General features: G+C 39.0%; 1 protein-coding gene and 4 non-coding genes across 5 annotated transcripts; all 5 read right to left on the reverse strand.

Annotated features, from left to right (window-relative positions):
• Nucleotides 1-5555: 5555 nt before the first annotated feature.
• Nucleotides 5556-20642, reverse strand: LOC139725626 (large ribosomal subunit protein uL13-like). Its single transcript, XM_071636716.1, has 8 exons — nt 20607-20642; nt 16853-16925; nt 14100-14165; nt 12798-12899; nt 12086-12171; nt 10593-10652; nt 9047-9169; nt 5556-5726 (listed from the first exon to the last, which is right to left on the reverse strand). Exons 1-8 carry the CDS (start codon nt 20622-20624, stop codon nt 5643-5645), a joined length of 612 nt encoding a protein of 203 aa, XP_071492817.1. The 5' UTR covers nt 20625-20642; the 3' UTR covers nt 5556-5642.
• On the reverse strand, nt 11476-11554 carry LOC139725682 (small nucleolar RNA SNORD34). Its single transcript, XR_011710563.1, has one exon. It is a non-coding gene; the product is annotated as a small nucleolar RNA SNORD34 (small nucleolar RNA).
• LOC139725681 (small nucleolar RNA Z195/SNORD33/SNORD32 family) lies at nt 13529-13611 on the reverse strand. The gene has a single exon (XR_011710562.1). It is a non-coding gene; the product is annotated as a small nucleolar RNA Z195/SNORD33/SNORD32 family (small nucleolar RNA).
• LOC139725683 (small nucleolar RNA SNORD34) lies at nt 14341-14419 on the reverse strand. The gene has a single exon (XR_011710564.1). It is a non-coding gene; the product is annotated as a small nucleolar RNA SNORD34 (small nucleolar RNA).
• Nucleotides 17922-18004, reverse strand: LOC139725680 (small nucleolar RNA Z195/SNORD33/SNORD32 family). Its single transcript, XR_011710561.1, has one exon. It is a non-coding gene; the product is annotated as a small nucleolar RNA Z195/SNORD33/SNORD32 family (small nucleolar RNA).
• Nucleotides 20643-20852: the final 210 nt, after the last annotated feature.

The following is a 20852-nucleotide window of genomic DNA, read 5'->3' on the forward strand; positions in this document are numbered from 1 at the left end:
CTATATTTCATTCTTATCAGGCCAGCTGAAATATGAAAATATTTCCTGAAACACAAGTTGAAATTTGAATAATGAATATCGCAATAAAGTATACAATTTTTCTACACATTTTAAGATCGAAGTCAATATGAATACCTTATAGATTAATGTATTTACTTTTTGCCACTAGCTTTTGCATATCAGATCATCTCTCATGAATATTCATGATCGATATATAAGCAAAACGTATATGTCGACTTTTTACGACTTTATGACGTCTTAAAGACGTCTTTATGTCCAAAACACACATATTTAGACAAGCAAAATTCATGTCATATGGAAACATGAAAGTTCAAAAAAATTTTGTACATACATTCTCTAAATGAAAATGCATGGTTGATATAATAAAAAAAACGTCAACAATCAAGCTCCAACTGGAATCACATTTTGTTATTTTTACTTGGTTTCGTAATGGAGATGCATGATTGATATAAGAACCAACAGAAATTATGTTCAAACTGGAAAAAAAAAACCGCCCTTTATTCCCGCACACAATTGCGCGTGCGCGCGCACACACATACACACACACACACACATACACAAGTTCATTTTATTCATTTCATTTCATTTTCGGCCTATAATTGTATTTTGTCGATGCAATCATGCATAATATGTAACTAATGCATTGTCTCATCGATCTGCACTAAATTCTCGTATGAATGAATTACGTTCCAATTAAGTTGATATGTTTAACCATTTTTGAATAGTAGCGTCTTATTTTCACAACTTTCTTACAATTTTCTGTAAGAAAATCGAAGTAGGTCAAGTATGAAGCATCTTTTGATATCGCGCTCGTAGGTTATTCAGGAATGGCCGACCGCGTGGGTCCAGTGACCCACTTCCTCACTTCCCGCGAGACAAAGTTTTATGTACAAAACTTACTAAAAGTGTGGTTTTTTTTTTTGTTTTTTGTTTTTTTTTTACTGTGAGATGCATAAACAGGCCTTATATGGTTTAAACTATTTAAAACAAAGTCTGTAAAACAACAGAAAATGTCGCTTACAACTAAAAATAATAATAATGATAATAATAAAGAATAAGATTACTGCATGACTGTGAGCGCGGCAACCAATGTGGATGGGTTACAGGCCGTAGCTAGCCTAACCGATTGCATTGGTTACTGGTTGACCAACGAATTGGTTAGTTTATAACCAAGATAATGGCTGAAACAACCAATATCGGGTTAACCAATGAGATTGGTTGATTTTTTAACCAATCTGTTTTTAGGGTGTATCCATGAGGGCCGGCAGAATCGGGGGGGGGGGGGGGGGGGGGGCTTGCCGTTGGCTTAGGATTCAGCTTGGCATGATCCATACAAAATGAGAAACTAGACAGCACTCGGATAGCACAGACCTCCTCCAAGCCAGCAACTCATTTCCACCCGGCATCCCTACAAGCAGCAATTTCCCAAAATGGAAGCTTTTTGTTGAAGTCATTGCACGGGGCCTTCGTGATGCCCGAGCAGCAGAGTAGTGCTTTTGTGCGTGTATATAATTATGTGAACCTCCAGTACACACAGCTTGAACCACAAATTCGTTGACCTTATATATGTATATAATATATATGCCAAAAGATGAAAAATCCTTCAAAATCCATAAATAATTTCCCAAGCACTACCAAAATTGAATGAGGTGCTCCTTGTGTCAATATCGACTTTTATGCAAATTTCATTTTAGGCCTAATCAATGCACAACGTTTTGAGTTATTTTGCAAACAGACAAACCAACGTGGATGGAGGTAACAAATTTGTTCCTCACCGTGGACTTTGACTGAAGTTGATGCAAGGTCCCAGGTCAGGGGCGCGCGGATCCAGGGATTCTGTAGGGGGGGGGGGGGGGGGGGGGGGGCGTGACTTATATTTCTGGTGCCACTTCCGGGTTTCATATCATTTTTTTTCTTTTTATTTCTTTTGTTTTTAAAGAAAAATAAAGGGGGCGTGCGTCGGTTGCGCCCCCCTCTGGATCCGCCACAGCAGGTGGTCCTCATCAGATGTTACTTCAGCATTGGTGTAAAGCCAACAATACCATGACATACAGGTCTAGATGATATGGAGGTCCTACACAACACAGCACGTTGATAGTTCCCATGAATACGAAATTTGGCCCATATAATTTTATAACTTTACAGTGTAAATAAGCGATGTGAGCAATACGCGTGAATTGAGAGAATGAGAATCCATCAGTGCAAGTTTGAGGAAAATAAGACAATCCATTCAGAAGTTATGCATTTTTGAAGTTTCAGTGCAGCCATCACTAGACGAGAAGACTACTATACCTTGTGATGTCATATAATTATGTAGAATGATAAAAAATACAAAGAGAATTAAACATATTTTCACTTTTCTCGCATAATAAAGGAACACTTGACTTGTCTCTTTCTGATGGGGAAATGATACTACCCTTCACATATCATCAGTCAGTGACAAGTCGAGGGAAAGTGAACTTTAAAAAAAGATAATTTTGTGAAATTCATTTCATTTTGAACTTATCTTGTTTAAAGGTCCTGTTTACCTTTGGGAGCAGTGATTTAAAAAATGTTCAAGATTTCACTTTTGATGCACATGTGTTGGTCAGTATCACAAAACATCCTACCATATAAAATGTAGAGAAATATCATTGTTTTTCTCACTAAACCATAACTGTAGACGGTTTAGTCTGGAAACATTTTCATTATAATTATTGTTCACACTTTGTATATTTAACAATACTTAACATCGATTATACTGGTTCAAATTTGTATACATTGTTTCTATCCCTAACTCACATTTCAGAACTATTTTGAAGCACTAATGCTGGGTTTTTGTTTCATCTGCAAAAAAATAAATCATGATCATCACGCAGTGACTGCAGGCCATGCAGAAACTTAACTTCATAACTTCTGAACCGCTTGTCTGATTTTCCACAAAACTTTCACTGATGTGTTCCGACTAATATTGCTTTATTCACTCAATCCATATATATATATATATATATATAATATGTATATGTGTGTGAGTGTATATATTATGTTATATATATATATATATATATATATATATATGAAGAGTTTGTTTGCAAAAAACGATAAGTCCATTTTTGCCAAATGGAGATATTTGCGATTAAAGGTCAAGAAAATTAAAGAGAATAATAAGACAATTTTTACTTCTTTTGACCATAATTTCAAAAATGTACCTTTATACGTAGTGACTAATACATCATTTAAAAGGTGTTATATTGTACTTTATGACAGAGACCGAACTTCAAAAGCTTCAAAAATGGACTTATCGGTTTTTGCGAACAAACTCTTCATATATAAACATGTATATAAAAGATGACGCAGTAGGGTAGTAATGCATTTCAACTAGTAGCCTATCTAAACTTTTCTATACAAACCGAAAGATACTATTTCCTTTGTTGTATATGATTAATATTGCATCGTAGATTTTTTTTTTTTTGTTTGTTTATTAACAATTGCCCTTTGTGCATTAAAATGCGCTAAGGTAAATCATAACAAATCCATGTGGCAAAATATAGGGTGCAGAACTCTCCCATAGTGCAATATTCTCTGCTGCCCTCTACATTTCATTTCGCGCAGTTTCAAGAGTGTAGGGGTACAGGAAAACTCGTAAACAAGCATTGAAAACGCAAAGGGGAATCGAATATTTCGCCAAAAGGACGGATTCCCCTCAAGATACCTGGTTTTCACATGGAAATTCCCCCTATGCCCCAAATTCCATATATGTATATATATATATATATATATATATATATATATATATAAGAAGAGTGTTCGCAAAAAACAAGTCCATTTTTGAAGATTTTGAAGTAACGTTTCTGTCATAAAGTACAAAATAATACCTTTTAAATGATATATTGGTCACTACATATAAAGGTACAATTTTGAAGTTATGGTCAAAAGAAGCAAAAATTTTCTTATAATTCTCTTTATTTTTCTTGACCTTTAATCGCAAATATCTCCATTTGGCAAATATGGACTAAATATAGCTGGAAAATAGCGAGGTCTATTCAAAGGTATGATTGGCAGTGACGTGAGTTCATGAGTGGTTTAGGAATAACGCCCATACTTATAACCAAGTATACATTGATCAAAACAGTGAGAACTGAGAATAATGCTGTGTCGGTTATGATTAACTTAATTTATGATCTTCATTATGCTTGCTTTTCTTTGTACGTGTAGTTTTCATCCATCTGAACATACACTCTGTAATTACATGTATACAGTTCAGACAGCTCAAATAGAGAATGTTTAAAATCGGTTTGCCACATTGTTAAATCTGTCTTTAAGTTTTCTTGTGACTTCTTGGAGACACTGTAATATCACAATAGATGTCTCAGAGTCGTATGCTAGCGAAGACATCTCCGCAACTAGCAGTATCTGCAGTCGTGAACTAGGTGTAGTTTCAAGCCCGGCGAGATACCCGTTGATTCGTTTTAAACCAACACAGCAATGTTCTCAGTTCTCACTGTTTTTATCGATGTATACTTAATGAAAAGTACAGGCTTTATTCCTAAATCACTCATTAACTCACGTCACTGCCAATCATACCTTTGAATAAACCTCGCTATTTTCTACCTAAATTTAGCATCGCAATGAGCCCAACAGGTCGTCTCATTTACAATAACGGACAATGACAATCACACCGTCCACCCCACATTCCACACATTGTGATCGCTACTAGTTCTATGGCAAGCCAAATTGTCGCTGGTTTTGGTATCTCTGAGAGTGCAAAATGATCACATTTTGAAAATTGCACGGGTTGACAAAAATAGTCCTAAAATCATAACGCATTAACCAAAATTAAAGAACTTGGTGTCATTCTATTGGAAAAAGAATGGCCTTTCCAACAGCATGTAAAATAATGATATATTTGCTTCAGTATTGCTTAAATCAAAGATCTTCGGTGTTCTGTTCTTTTTTTGGGCCACCCTGTATATATGTTAAATATATATATATATATATATATATATATATATATATATATGTATGTATAAAACAATGCAGGCAGATAAAGAAATAAAATTAATTTGAGTAGCCTACAGTTCAAATACGTGTATTACTTTTTTTTTTTTTTTTCAATACACCTTGTAATTTTATACACAACTGTACAGCATATTTTTCTTTCTTTCACAAACAATGAAATTAAGATGGCTTTATCATGCTCAAGTCCGCAAATGTAGTACATGTACCACCAAATCATGCATTGTACCTTCCCTTCATCAATCCATTCATACATACTGTACTAGCATTCTGAAACTAATGAACAAACACACATTTAATTAATCCAATCATTGAAACCATCTGATCTCAGCATGCCGAGAGAAAATGTACCAAATAAACTGTAGCTTTAGATATAGCTGTCTTTCTCTCACAACAGAGTAATCTCCCTTGCTCAAAGTCACACAGCAAACTGGTAATGCTGCACATACACTTTACTTCACAATGCATGACTACATCACACCACAGCTCCACATGAACATGACAACACGAAATAATGTTACAATATGCACAGACCACCGTTTTAGCGTGTGTATGTGTGCGACTTTATTTGTACACCAGCAAGCTCAATGTGAGGATCTTCATTTCACATTCTTCTGACGTATCGCTCAGTGATAGCCGTATTCCTCGATGACCTTCTGGAAGGGGGCGATCTTCTCGGAGACGCTCTTTACTGCCTTCCTTCGCAGTGCCTGGGAGAAAGATGAAAATGTAGAGAGAAAATAAAAGACAACCCCAACTGTGGAATGTCACTCCGAAGAGTTTGCTCAGTACAGGTCTTTTACAGGGTAGACAATTCACCAACCATGCACAACTTCTGGATTGATTAGTCTCCAACACTGAGATACAAGATGAGGGTAATGGACTTCTTAAGCAATACTGTAAAAGTGGAAATTTTCGCGGTGATGAAATTTTCATGCATTTCGCGCAACCAGAATCTAGCTCAAAAATAAAAGCATGCGAATATTTTTGCTTGCCATATTTGCTAGTAGTTGACATCTTGACTCCGCGGAATTAAAAACATGCGAAACTCTTCTTACATTGCTGAGCGCGAAAAATTAGTCACACGAAAATATCCACTTTTACAAAAATTCCTGCACTCTTGGAAATCTCAAGGCTGTCAATGTCCTACTTCTCCCAGTCTGTGTATTGGCTGTGGTATGCCAAACTCTTTCATTGCCATATATCCCTCTTAAACTGGCCTCAGTGTAAGATTACACAACAAGAGACCCGCGGGTCTAGCGCTCACCTGAGTATCGCAAGTTCACCTTTCACGCAGTCACTAATCTAAATTATTCACAGCTCTACCAAAATTTGACGAGGCATTCTCAAGTGGAAGATGAAAATGTACAATAAGGGCCCAATTTTTTCAAGATTCCTTAATTTGGGGGAATTGGGGCCCCCTGGGGCCCTCTGGGTGGGGCATGGTGCCCAGTTTGATAAATTGAGATCCTGACCACCTAGGGATGCTACCTGCCAAGTTTGACAAAAATCCATCATGAGGTTTTCAGGAAGAAGATGAAAATGTACAATTCAGGCCCCCATTTGGACCCTTCCAACCACCCCCCTCCCCCTACCCCCAAGAGGGGCACCCCTGGATCTCCTATGAACAAACTTGAAACTACAGTCATTAATGTACTCACTCATAGTATTATCTCAGCTCTATAACTTCTGATTCTAGAGAAGATTTTTAAAGATTCCTTCATTTGGGGGGTTTGGGCCCCCTGGGGGCCCCCTGGGCGGGGCATGGTGCCCATTTTAACAAATTGAGATCCTAACCCCCTAGGAATGCTACCTGCCAAGTTTGGTGAAAATGGGTCATGGGGTTCTCAAGAAGAAGATAAAAATGTACAATTTAGGCCCCATTAGGACCCCTCCTCACCCCCACCCCCCCCCCCCCCCCCTGGGTCCCAAGGGGGGCACCCCTGATTCTGCCATGAACAAACTTGAAACTACAGTCATCAATGTGCTAACTCATAGTATTAACCTAGCTCTATCACTTCTGGTTCTAGAGAAGAAGGTTTTTGCGGATTCCTTAATTTTGGGGGGTTTGGGCCCCCTGGGGGCCCCCTGGGTGGGTCATGGTGCCCATTTTGATAAATGGAGTTCCTAACCCCCTAGGGATGCTACCTGCCAAGTTTGGTGAAAATGGGTCATGGAGTTCTCAAGAAGAAGATGAAAATGTACAATTTAGGCCCCATTAGAACCCTTCCCCACCCCCCTCCCCTGGGTCCCAAGGGGGGCACCCCTGATTCTGCCATGAGCAAACTTGAAACTACAGTCATCAATGTACTAACTCATAGTATTAACTTCGCTCTATCACTTCTGGTTCTAGAGAAGAAGATTTTTACAGATTCCTTAATTTTGGGGGGTTTGGGCCCCCCTGGGGGCCCCCTGGGTGGGGCATGGTGCCCATTTTAACAAATTGAGTTCCTAACCCCCTAGGGATGCTACCTGCCAAGTTTGATGAAAATCGGTCATGGGGTTTTCAAGAAGAAGATGAAAATGTAAAAAGTTTACGCACGACGCACGACGGACGACGCACGACGGACGACGGACGACGGACGACGGACGACGGACGACGCACGACGCACGACGGACGCCGGACGAAGGGCGATCGCAATAGCTCACTTGAGCCTTTGGCTCAGGTGAGCTAAAAACCACTCGCGTACATCTGGCGCTACAGTCCAACATGAAATCCTCACGATAGAGTAAGGACCGAAGGCACACCATTACCCGTCTAAAATATTTGAGCTGCATGGGTTGACATGCATGTTACCAGTCTCTGATATTCCATTAGCATGAAGTTATGAAATAAATAAGAGTTGAAAATGCACGCTTAATACCACAATAAAGGGAGATTCTGCAAGTGATTGGATTTATCATACTCGGTATCACCCATAAATGGTAATGATAGCATAGACCAGTCAATATCAAGTTCATAAAAATGGCTACATTTGTTCACAGATCTCTTCATAAGCATAGGTTATAAGCATAAGTCTTTTGTACACATTTTCCCCCTTTTTTTTCCCCTGCATTTGACTACAATCACAATTGCAACAATTTCTGAATTTGAGCAACCACAATGTTTTGAAGATCATGGCACATACTCAAATACAGCCAAAATGGATACACTGATTGATAAGCAAAGCACAGTACATGTAGTTCTATAAAGCACAAAATTCCCCAAGTCATTGGCCCAACTCATGGCTTGCTGTCGCTATTGTGATAGGTCAGACGGCTCAATTAAAATTAAAGGGGATGGCTAGTGACTGATCAGTAGGAATCAGTGGGAATGCTGGGGGCCATTAACGACCACCCCATCACTGTACAGGCATGCTAACCTGAAAACATTATACTGCACATTACTTGAATATGAGACCATTCTGAAGCAAACAATTTTCACACAACAATAGATACATAATGTACTCTTAAATGAATCCCACAAGGATTGGAACAATCATCCCCCAGCATTCCCACTGATCATTATTAGCCATCTCCTTCAACCCTATTTTAACTGGGGGGGGGGGGGGGGGGGGGGGGGTGTCAAATTGACCCCCCCCCCCTCAACATTTCGCACCACGATTCTGCAACGCGCAAAGATTTTGCCGCGTCATTTCATGACTTTTTTTCATTGAAGTCTCCCGCATATTTTGAGACCAAATTTGACGTCCAGGTACACCGTTCTGAAGTTACATAATGTTTTGCATATGCATGTCAACCCGAAAACAGCTCAAATTCATGATATCGTGTGCACATCCAATGCAAATTGTGTTTTTCGGTTAAATTGATATAAATTAGATTATTTCAGCTATTTCAGCTATCAACCATTGAAATTAATCAATTCTAGTGTAGATAAGCTTGAAAAAGTGCCTGCAACAAATTTTGGCAAAAAAACAATAGAAAACAAAAGGGTGAAAAAACAAGAAAATACATATAAAATAGGGTTAAACACACATACACATGCATACAAATCATTGTGAGAAAAGTAGATATTAGAGAAAGCCATTACCGCTTGTCTCTGGGCCTTCTGGTAGTGGAGATGGGCACGGGCCTTCCTCTTTTCCTCCAGGGCTGTGATGATGTTCTTGTACTTCCAGCCAACCTCATGGGCAAGGCGGCCGAGCATGCAGTACTATTTTGGAAAAGGGGGAGGGGGAGAAAAAAAGAAGGGAGGTCCCATGTATATTAAAGTGTGAACCAGGAAAAGAGGTTCTGAAGTACAGGGTCTTTTCAAGCATTGGATAATCTTTTACCAAACCGTGCTAGTGGTGTAATATATGGGACAAAAGCAGGATGTAAACCACCATAGTAACAACAATGAAGAGATTATCAGATGAAGCTGAAATTGAGCACACTTTATCAGCACATTCAGCACATGATTAATGCCAACTTTCAAAGCAATAGCATCATCTTTTCCAAACTTATTAGAGTGAAGAGTCAGTGTAGAAAGCATTTATAAGAAATAAAATAGGGACTCTAAAACATACCTTATCACACTATTGTAAATACAAGTAAAGGGTTGTAGGAAAACTGCTGAAAACAAACTTTCCAATTCATTTTATGATCCCAAACTTAAAAATAATGTAAAATTGCTCTTTCAGAACATATGAAAAACTTAAGATTGACTTTAGCGACTTTTTTCACCTTTTTAGAAGTCCTTGGGTAAAATCAAGTGGTACGACTTTTTGTTGGCTTTGTGATGCACGGTCACATATATAGGATGGGTTGAAATGGTAGAACCAGCGTTTGGGTTTGATGTTGGCAGTTGGTGATTTTTCTTTTATAGTTTTGCTTTCATATTTGTTAATGGGATTTATTTATTCATTTACCAGTACACTACTTTTACACAGCCATAGTAAATTAGTATTGCCCAGGTAATCTCAAATGTATGATGTAAAATATCTCATTTTTATCTAAATTGGGGAATTTTACTATTTCATACACTGCAAATCACTTTTGCCCTCATTACGGGCTCACATGTTTTGCTAAACTGGCTTTCATCGTAACCACAATCACTAATTGAAGTACATGTTAATGTACGTCCTGGCTTCAAACACATGCTTTGGGCTGGGCTTTACAACATACACGCGAAATCACATTTGGACATTTCGAATGTTGCTATGATGCCAAATATGTCACCCGCAAGCCCTATACCGCGTCCAACAGAATGCTACATGGAAAAATGTGCCTGCAAGTCCTATATCTCGTACAATAAAATGCTACAAGGAAAAACTTGCCCGCAAGCCCTATACCTTGAACAATAGAATGCTACAAGGAAAAAATAATTCAATTTCTCCACTGATCATCCGTTTCAAATCTTGCAGATTTTTCTCATAATTTGGTCGATCCGCTGAATTTTTAAAATTCATCATGAACAGATGATCAGAGCTTTACACTAGTACTAGCAATATTTGAACAAAACCACCACACATGATCTTCCCCTAGCCTGCCCAGCTAAAGACCCTGCAATGGGGATGACCCACACGATATCTCTGGGGCTGCAGGTCATTGCATCTCCAGTGCCAGCCTAAAGAGAAATGTCATGGAGTTCTTACCTTCCTGTTGGGCTTGAGGCGCATGACTCGCAGAGCTGCGGGAACGACAAAGCGCTTCTTCTGCATAGAGGAAGAGAGGGACAGATGTTTGGAGTCAACATGAACAAAGTGGACACGGGTCTAAACTGACTTGATACCAGTCCAGTAAAACGTCACTACTCATACCCTTACAAATGTGTTAAAATTTGTTTTAAATTTTTACATACAGTCAAACCTGTCTACAGCACCCATCCATAAGAGACAAAAAAGGTGGCTATTATTGGAAAGTGGCCACTATACAGGGTCTTTAAATAGGCTTTTCTCTTGAGAGAATTTTACTTTTTGGTGGCCACATATGGCAGGTGGCCACTGTAGGCAGGTGTCTACTAAGACAGGTTTGACTCCTTTAATTTGTGCCATGTACAGAAGCCCCAAGAATGTTTCGCCTCAATGGTATAATTAGATCTGTATTTTATCGCAAAGAACTTACTGCCTTTCATTATTCATCAAGTGTTGCATGAACTTAAATTAATGAGAACTTGACTTGCAGCTCTCTCACTAAAAAATGCAAGTGTGACAGAAGTGAAAAACTAAAAGAAAGAATTTTCTATCTACTGGGAATTCTATAAATATTAATAATAAACATAAATAAGTTTTAAAAAATAACAAAAATAATGTTGTTCAGCAATATACCAGTCTTTTTTTTTTTATTATAATAGAGGTATTTCATGCTCTTTTCATTTGTTTCACTGACCAAACATTACAACATCATAACTCTTAACATTGGATTGACAAGAAAGCTAGTAAAATTGTGTTCTTATTTTACTGCTGGGGTTGATTGTGCACTTGCTGAAAATAATATCAACATCACAAAGGCCAAAAAAACAAGTTTAATTGCATTTCATCCTGCATCAGAATAAGTTATTTCTTCTCATTGCTTGATCAAACAATGTAGGTAGGTTGAAAATTCATCACATACAGGATAGATATACACTGACTGTACTACTACAGCTAAACTGCTGCTCAGTTGAAAAGATGACAGAGTACATACTGTTCACTGTACAACATATACTGTATATTCAACGATGCCGCTAGTTATGTTCACGAATATGCCTCACAGTTTCTAGTTAAACCAGACAGCAGGAAGTGAGAAACTGGAAAAGTCACTGAAAGAACAGAATAATTCCAAGTTTTAACAGAAACCATTTCGGGTTTCTGGGAAGTACACTGAACTAGGGCTTTCTATAGCTCAGTCGGTAGAGCACCGGGCTAGCATTCCGGAGGTCTCGGGTTATAATCCCGATGGAATCCCATTCTTTTTTTTTTTTGCTCAATTTTTCACTAATAAGAACCCACCACGGACAGTTTGATTTTGTTACAACATGCATTTCCCATAGACACTTGCCCGAGTATACTTGAAACTCGTCCTCACTGGGTTAAGAGCATCTAGTCAGGTAAAAATCAAACAATGCCTGTGTCAATGCACCTTAATCGAGCAGCGCAGTGGTACAAACCTTGTCGTAGGGAGCCGGGCAGCCTTCAAACACCTTCAGTCTCTCCAGGGCGTCCTTGCCACGTGTCCTCTTGTGGGGCAACATCCCTGGCAATGTAAGAAATATTGCACAAAACCACTGCCATCATCTTAAACATCCCTGATGAAAGTGCTAGATCACAAAATGTTTGACTTGATGCTGCACCTTCGATATACAAGTTATCAGTTTAATTTTTACATTGTAATCAAGTACATTGTATGTACATATATTTGACATTATTTTCTTTTTCCAAAGTGAAATGAATTAGTGCAATGTTTTTGTCTCAGTATCATGAAGAGCTACAAGTACATGTAACATACAATGATTTCCACACACCCTTTCAGAACTTGCAGATGTTTTCTCATGATGGAATCGATCCGCTGAATTTTAGCTCATCATTATGGGTTGGAGTTCACTGTACCTCATAATTTCCAACATTAAGAAATGAAATACAATGTCCTGAACATTCTTGGGACAGACGCAAGCATGAAAAAACAGTGATAATGGCACCAATGCAAAGCAAAGATATGAAAATCATGGGTATTACACAAAAGTAACTGCTTTAATACTGTCACATCATGGACTTCATATGCTCCTGCTTACTAAATCCTCCTACATGATCCAGGTATCATACTAGTGGGCACATCTCCAGACATGCGCCCAAAGATTCACAAGTATGCTGTCTCATGCTTACCCCTGATCACACGCCAGAACATGCGACTCGGGCTTCGCAGATGGTAGGGGCCTCGGGAGGGCTTGGTGTTGGTGCGCTTGCGCATGAACTGCATGTACTTCACTGAGCTCAGGATGGACGAGAAAAATGAAACAAAATAACATCTTACTTTAGTGTTGTAACAATGAAGTACAAAAGAAAACATATCATTACAATCATGTTATCAAAGTACTCTATATGAAATAATTATATGTTCAGCACTGTTACAGTTTCAGAAACAATAACAAAACAAAGACAATAATCACACAAATATGCAACAGATTAGGCAGGTCGGAAACTACACAGACCCGATGATGCACATAAAATTGCTCACAGTTACTTCACTGCCTCCCCAAAATTTTATTTTCATGCGCAGTTTCGTTGTCAAAATCTTACCAGAACATGACCTATCCTTTATAGTACAGCCAAGAAGTAACAGCTACAAAAATGGAAATCTCTGTAATTGCTAAATAGTTCTGGGCCCTGTTTTATGAAGAGTTAAAATTGATTATATAGTTGATTTCAACTGTAAGTCTATGGCAGCCTGTGTAATAAGGACATTTAAAATTGATTTTATCTTTTGATAAAACGAGGCCCTGGTACATTTTTTGTGGGCTTTCTCCACAAATAATTAAGACACTTGACTTATTCCCTCCTGACCCCCAACTAATCCTATCTGCCTGATTCTTTATCCGATCTTCCACACTTTGCAGCCTGTCTCAGATGGTAGTGCATGTTGGGGGTTTTGTCTCATAGCATGAGCTCGAAACAGTGAGATGGTATCATCACTAACAGGCTGCATATAAAAACCACTACTCGAAAGGTGGAAATTTTTGCAGTATTGACATTTTTTGCGCATTTCGTGCAACCAAACCAGTGCAAAAATAAAAGCATGCAAATATTCTTGCTTGCCATACTTATGTTCCTGTAGTTGATATCTTGATTTCGCAGAATCAAAAACACAAGAAACTCGTCTTACCCAGCCAAGTGAAAAAAATGAGTACTTGGGCAAAAATATCAATTTTTACAATACTCGAGAGGTACATTGACTAATAGACACACAATCCATTCGCACGTCTGCTCCTACTATCCTGCTGTAACAGCAGGAGAAACTCAAAATGGTCATTAAACTACTGAGACATCTGTTTCCTGTATACTCAATACAATACTGAATTCTTTTTACATGCAAGCAGAATGAATAAAGTGCCTAGGTAATGTGACAAAGCCCTTTCGATAAAATCTGCAGCAACATCATAGGTCATGCTAACATAGTGCAACACTCACGTTTGTTCCTGTAGAAGCTGCCCGAGATGTTGATGAGTTCACAACGGACCACTACCACTTTCTGACCTGTAACACAGTTAAAGTAAAACATTTTGTCCATCAGTGGCAAAGCATTAAATCAGATACGAACTTCTGACATAGCTCGTCTGAAACAGATGTGCTGCTTGGGTGTGATTGCATGCTTGCTAACAATGAAAATATCAACAACACAAAGCTCAGAAACAAGTTACTCTGCACGTTATTCTGCATCAGAATAAGTTTTTTCTTCTCATTGTTTGATCAAACAATGTAGGTAGGTTGAAAATTCATCACATGCAGGATAAATATGCTACTACAGGTAAGCTGCTGGTAAGTTAAAAAAACGAGTACGTACTGTTCACTGTACAATACAGTACTCTCCGCATAATCGGTTAGGCTCGGGCAGAGCGTTTCTTACCCGATTAAGCGGAGTACCCAATTAACAGAAGAACACACGTCTCATTCACAATGGACACACACAATGTGTATCTATATGTGACCCGCTACAACAAAAAGGTCCTAAAGTCGCGCACGGTCAAAGCCGTGAAAATCGAGTTTGAAGTCAGAGCATTAGAATTGGTCAAAACTTACGATTTTCTGGTTTTGATATATAATTGGAGTCTAACATGTCTTCTATCATCTGTCGAAATTTTGAAGCAAAATGATCAAAGGAAAGATAAAAAATAGCGTTTTTCTGAGCCATGTTTTTTGGCGTTTCAACGAAGCAGAAACTGGTTCGAAAATTTGGATTGAGCGCCACAAATAGGTTCCGCCCCTAACAACGACCAGAGTGATCTCATTGGTCAGTTTGCTGCTTGCTGCTAACCGAAGCGTGAAGCTCGCACACTGCCCAGTCGACTGGTGCGTGCGGGCGGGGTGCGCTATGCTCAGCCGCTTCTCACATCCTGGTCACTGATTGGTTGGTGAGGAGACCACCGACGCTGATGTGCTTGAATGAACTATTCGGGGGTTGCTAGGGCTTACCTTCTATTGTCCAGAGGTGAAAACTGACTTGTCCCTTGACCGCGATTGCGTCGAAAGGAAGACTTTTAGGGCGCTTTTTTCGAAACAGTGATTTTCCAGACGTCTCGACATGCTCTCTTTTAAACATTGATATCTCCGCAGCCGATTATTTTTATAAAATGTGTTATATATCAATTTAAAGCAGAAAGATTAGAGGATTATATCATGCAATTTTCAAATAATCGACCTCGCGCGACTTTAGGATCATTTTGTTGTAGCGGGTCACATATGCATTGTACACTGCACCAAACACCTACACTGTATCCATAACACGCGTGCTTGCATTGCACATTATGCATACCTTACACTTGCTCAGTCACGAGCACTAATTTACTCTCTTTTTATGGACAAATATGTCTTCAGAAAACTTTGTCATTTGACTATAGACTCCTCGCTAACACGCAGGGGTTTCCCGAAATGAACACGTCTCTTTGCGTGCACAAGTAACGTAGAACGTCGGGTTACTTTTCGAGAATTGACTGGGGAAAAGCAAAATTATGGAGCTGGTGCATGGCCTGATTTTCGTTGCAAACTTCTCGTATTGTGAATGTTGTTGTGGAGCAAGGGAGGAGCGCAAGTGTGTTCAACTCCTGCCTGTCTATGCAATTGTTAGTGCCAACTACATGTGTAATGTTCGTTTACATGTGGCAAGTCGGTACGTGTACATGTGTTTTCATGTTTAATCACTTCCCAAATGATCGGTCTTCTTTGCAAATTGAGCAGAGAATACGATTAGCCGTGGAAAATTTGACATGCATGATTTCTTAAAGTGTTATATCTGCGATAAAATGCGGGTAGAAATTAGATTGGAAGAAAATCATTTACCCGCTTATGCAGAGAGGCAACGTGATTATCAGGTAATTTTAATGTGCATTAGAACTGACTCTGACATTACTACCCAATTAAACGGAGTACCCGTTTAAGCGATACCCGATTACGCGGAGAGTACTTTACTGTATAAAAGATACTGTACAGTCAACGGTGCTGCTAGTTACGTTCAGGAATGTGCCTTATTTGAACTACACAGCAAGACGTGAGAAACGGGAAAAGTCACTGAAAGAGCAGAATAATTCCAAGTTTGAACACATGTTAAAGAGCATTTTAATAGTCAGGTGAAAATCAAACAATATCTGTGTCAATGCACATTAAGCAAGCGAGTATAAAGAATGTAGTGAATGAGCGTAATGAAAAAAAAAAAATTATTTGTTTTATAACGCCTAAAATGGAACCTTGTCATTTCATGTTTTATTAATTTAGAAACAAGAGAAAATCTTGAGATCAATAGAGTGCTCCCTGAGTACTTTATACGCTAGTGCTATTGCATAACCTTACACACTGCGAGTAACGCAAGCGTTTGACATGCGCAGTGTGCAGGGCTCTTGGTGTGCATGCAATGGAGCAAATCACATGGACCCAAAATTGCTCAGTAAATGCAGCCACAACTGCACGGATGATGACATCATAGTGAAATGGGCGAAATGATCAATGTCAAACAGCCAATCAAATAACAAGGATCTCATGAGGCATTATATAATTTGGGATATCAATAGTACTGAAAGTGAAATGGTGTATTTCATTGATCATTAAATTGAATCTTCAATGTTTTTCCTCCTTACAGGTACAAGCTATCCACTACATACCATGCAATGATTCAAGTTGTCCCAAAAGAATATACTCAGGGAAGACAAGATTGCAGTTACGTTTTACTTTACCTTGAAGGAGGTTCTTGGACACAATGGACGCCAAGCGTCCAAGCAAGTGGCCTCTCCCATCGATCACCAGCACCTGCAGAGGATAAGGGAGGAAATCGTCAACTTTTTTAACTAGATCACTATGTTAATGTTAGCATAATCTGACAAATTCTGAAATATTTTTGTGTGTGATTCACAATTTTCTTCAATTGATTCAAGACGGTATAAACGCTTTGATACCATTTAGGAGTAATGCCATTTCCACCATCAATCATACGTAAATACTCTCTTTAAACAATCTTACTGCTCATCAGTCCCCATATACTAGAACTCTAACTTCTCTTTTTCTGTCTATCCACAAATTAAAGGGTGTGTGTACAGTTCTGGTCGAGGTGAAGATTTAGCTTATAACGTTTTGTGAGATATTTAGAAACCACTCTATGAGATGTCAAAGAGCATGCAGTTCTAAGGGGTATCAAAAGTTTATTCGATGAAAATCGGTTTTGAAATGGCTGAGATATCCAAAAACAAGGTGAAACAAAGAGATACTAATAAAGTTGGGGCATGTCGCCTTTTATTATTAGCACTTTTTTGAATATCTCAGCAATTTGAAAACCAATTTTCATCAAATAAACGTTGAATCCTTCTTAGAATTGCATGCTCTTCCATATTTCATAAGAGGCTTTTCATTATCTCACTTAGGAATGTTCAAAACATGAATCCCTACCTCAACCAGTACTGTACAGTCCCTTTAACCATGAAGAGCACAGTCAATTTCATTTCATTTCATTTGCAACATTCTTAGGTCAGATCAATCACTCGGTCAAAGTTCTTATAATGGTGTCACTAGCTGCATATCATTGGATGACACTTCTAATTTTGAAAGGGTGTTGCAGCAAAAAAGACCCCCCTATCTTTCTCTCTCTTTCTGCCATGCCTTGCAAATCTTGACACACAATATACAAACACAATGCATTATGCAGTAAACTTCCTCAACAAAAGACTATATAGAGATTCACAAGATACAGTGCAGAAGTTTAGCTGAGTGCCCTTAACTGGTATGTGAATTTTCATGTCTTTACACTTACAGTCTGTCTCAGATGGTAGTGCATGTAAAGGGTTTTGTCTCATAGTTTCCACTCGAAACAGTGAGAATACATCATCACTGACAGACTAAACTCTACAAATACCATAAGTTATTACTACCCAGATTCTATAGAACTTTTAAATTCATACAGAAACATACCAAACTCAAAACATATGTTGACAGAGTGAGAGGGGACAATCCTACCACTAGCAGCACAAACACAAGAATGTCTTTAATTCCAAAGTAGCATTGGAATTGCAACTGTAGGACTAAAGAAGCTCTTGTGAATTCAACAGCATGCCAATCAGTAGGGTAAGGGCACCATTATTCGGTCAGCTACCGGTATTCGGTCACTTATCAGTAGTCACCAGCCAGTAAGTTCAACTGTTACAAGTACAACACATGCAAATCACATCAATTCACATACGAGGGTAATTACACACTCATTCACAACAGGAAACTCCCTTAGCCCCCTCCAAAAATCCATCCAAAATCGCAAATTTTACCGTCAAAAGTGCAGAATCGGCGCTACTTTCCAAAAGCGCCCACGGATAAGGCCCAGTTTTAAGAGTACAGGTCGCCGAAAAAGCGCTAAAAATCGAGAAATACGCCGTTCTCTCGCTGGATTTTTTGCTTATTGCAAGCTTGGAGTGTAATGGTATCCTCAAAAACGCAAAAGAAAAACAAAATTTCCGTACGTGCCGATACAGTGTCTCAATGTACATGGGTTGAATGCAAGTGCCGAGGCCCCAGTATTCAGTCACCAACGGTCGCTGCAGCATCCCCGATGCAATTTTGCGCCAACAAGGTAGCGCACGTGCGCATTTTTCAGCTGCCTTGAACACGCATTGACCTTGAATGCGCACATCGCGTGACTGAATGCTGGTTGCGGTGACCGTATTCTGGGGCCTTGTCAAGGTGAAATATTTCGGGATTTTGTGCAATTCTGTGAGATATTTAACAAAATGAAAGTTGAGATTAAAGAAATTTGATATGTACATTTCACATAGAACTCTACATTGCTGTAGATATGATGTATTTATAAATGTATTATTTTAGTTTGAAAAATATTGCAAAAAAGCTACGTGACCGAATACTGGGGATGTTACCCTACTTTACTGATGTGCTTCAAAATGAGGTAAAGTGCACAATTGCCGCTTTTTCCCCACTGGCCAACACTAGAAACAATCTAGACTCTAGCCCAGCGCCCATAAGGACAATAATCATTTGAAGTTCAGTGCTGGTGTTAGTGTTGCTGCGCAAGACCCACATTTACATCCATGTATGGTTGGACCTACTACTCGTCGACCGCTTAATGTTTATTTGCTTGATAAGAATATTTAACACTGAAATTCACGTAAAAAACTGGACCTACGTGATTGATAAAATCCAGCACTATCAAATGACGTTGTTCCCTTTTCGATTCGAAGTTTCAGTGCAAAAATATCGCCGTCGAACTTGCGTGGCCTCGTTTCAGCTCCCCGCGGTAACGCTCCTTATTGAGATCGACCGCTGTTTTTGCATTGACAATGCAAGCAAACCGCGTTGTATTGAACACCGTGTTGTACAAAGCTTTTTAGAAACTTCCAAAGACATTACATCACGATTCGGTGAAAATATTCATTCGAAATTTTGTCCTTGATTAAAACCATTAATGAACAGTGAATTTACACGTTATCCCTCAACAGTCAAAGCCAATCCATTTTTATGTGCTTTGCGCGCAGTGAAGTGCGTGCTAAGCGTTCTGTGCACCAATATTTACGCGGTTGGTTTAAAAAAGGGTGGACGATATGTAGTAGGGCTACCATAAAAGTAGATGCACATTGTACGTGCAAAATCTATGCTGATGCCATCACTTTTTTCATTGTGTGTGTGGCCCCTGATAAACCCCATCGGCTGCACCTGGATTGCCATAAAACATTACTGTAAAAGTGGATATTTTCGCGCGACTAATTTTTCGCGCTCGGCCTGCAGGTAAGAAGAGTTTTGCGTGTTTTTGATTCTGCGGAATCAAGACATCAAGTACTGGAACATATGGCAAGCAAAAATATTCGCATGCTTTTATTTTCGCGCTAGTTTCTGGTTGCGCGAAATGCGCGAAAATTTCAACACCGCGAATATTTCCACTTTTACAGTAGACTAAATTTACTATGCTTGTACAAACACGTAGTAGACAAGTACAAGTAGACTAGAATCTTATTAAATATTACACACAAAAAAAGAGCACTAGCCGTTGCTTTGGATGCAGATGTAGATGAACTTAGTCTAGTGCCTGCCAGTGTCACTGTCTATTCCACGCCATTTTGCACAGTGGCCACAGCCACAGGTCCAGCTGCGTAGACTGTGTCGTGTCGCGCCTGCCATTGCCAATACGGTAGGGGCGGGCGGGATACCATGTCCATGGTATGGCATTTACATCCACGACACATGTTCATCCGCACTATGCACTATGCACACGCACACCACAGAACACGCGGAGATTGCAAGATCGCACCAGCCACACCATGTCAAATGAGGTACATGTATAAGAAAGTCTCTTTTACTCTACTATCTCTTTATTCCCTGTATGTGATGATGTACTCATAATAAGTTTATATTCCATTAATCCTTTGTATGTGGAATCAACATAAAAAAAATAATGTAATGACGTTTAATACAGCATTTAGTAGGAGAGCTCTCATGGTGTACCTTCACAAAGCTCGACATGGTAGCCAAAAAGGACAATATGACGTCAGAGCATGATAGACTTGAGTGCCAGGAAAAAGTATTAAAATAGTTCAAAGTTACGTTTTATGGGACTAAAAAATAATTCTTCGGCCAAGAATAACAAATACATTACAATAATTCAAATCATATTGTATGAATTATTGCTTTATGTATTAACATGAGATATTTTGGCACAATTTCGCTTCACCAAGTCCTGTCCTTGCAAAC

This window comes from Diadema antillarum, unplaced genomic scaffold (genome assembly GCF_040938485.1).
Source record: "Diadema antillarum isolate AM-2024a unplaced genomic scaffold, OU_Dant_1.0 seq00000053_RagTag, whole genome shotgun sequence".
Classification (NCBI taxonomy): domain Eukaryota; kingdom Metazoa; phylum Echinodermata; class Echinoidea; order Diadematoida; family Diadematidae; genus Diadema; species Diadema antillarum.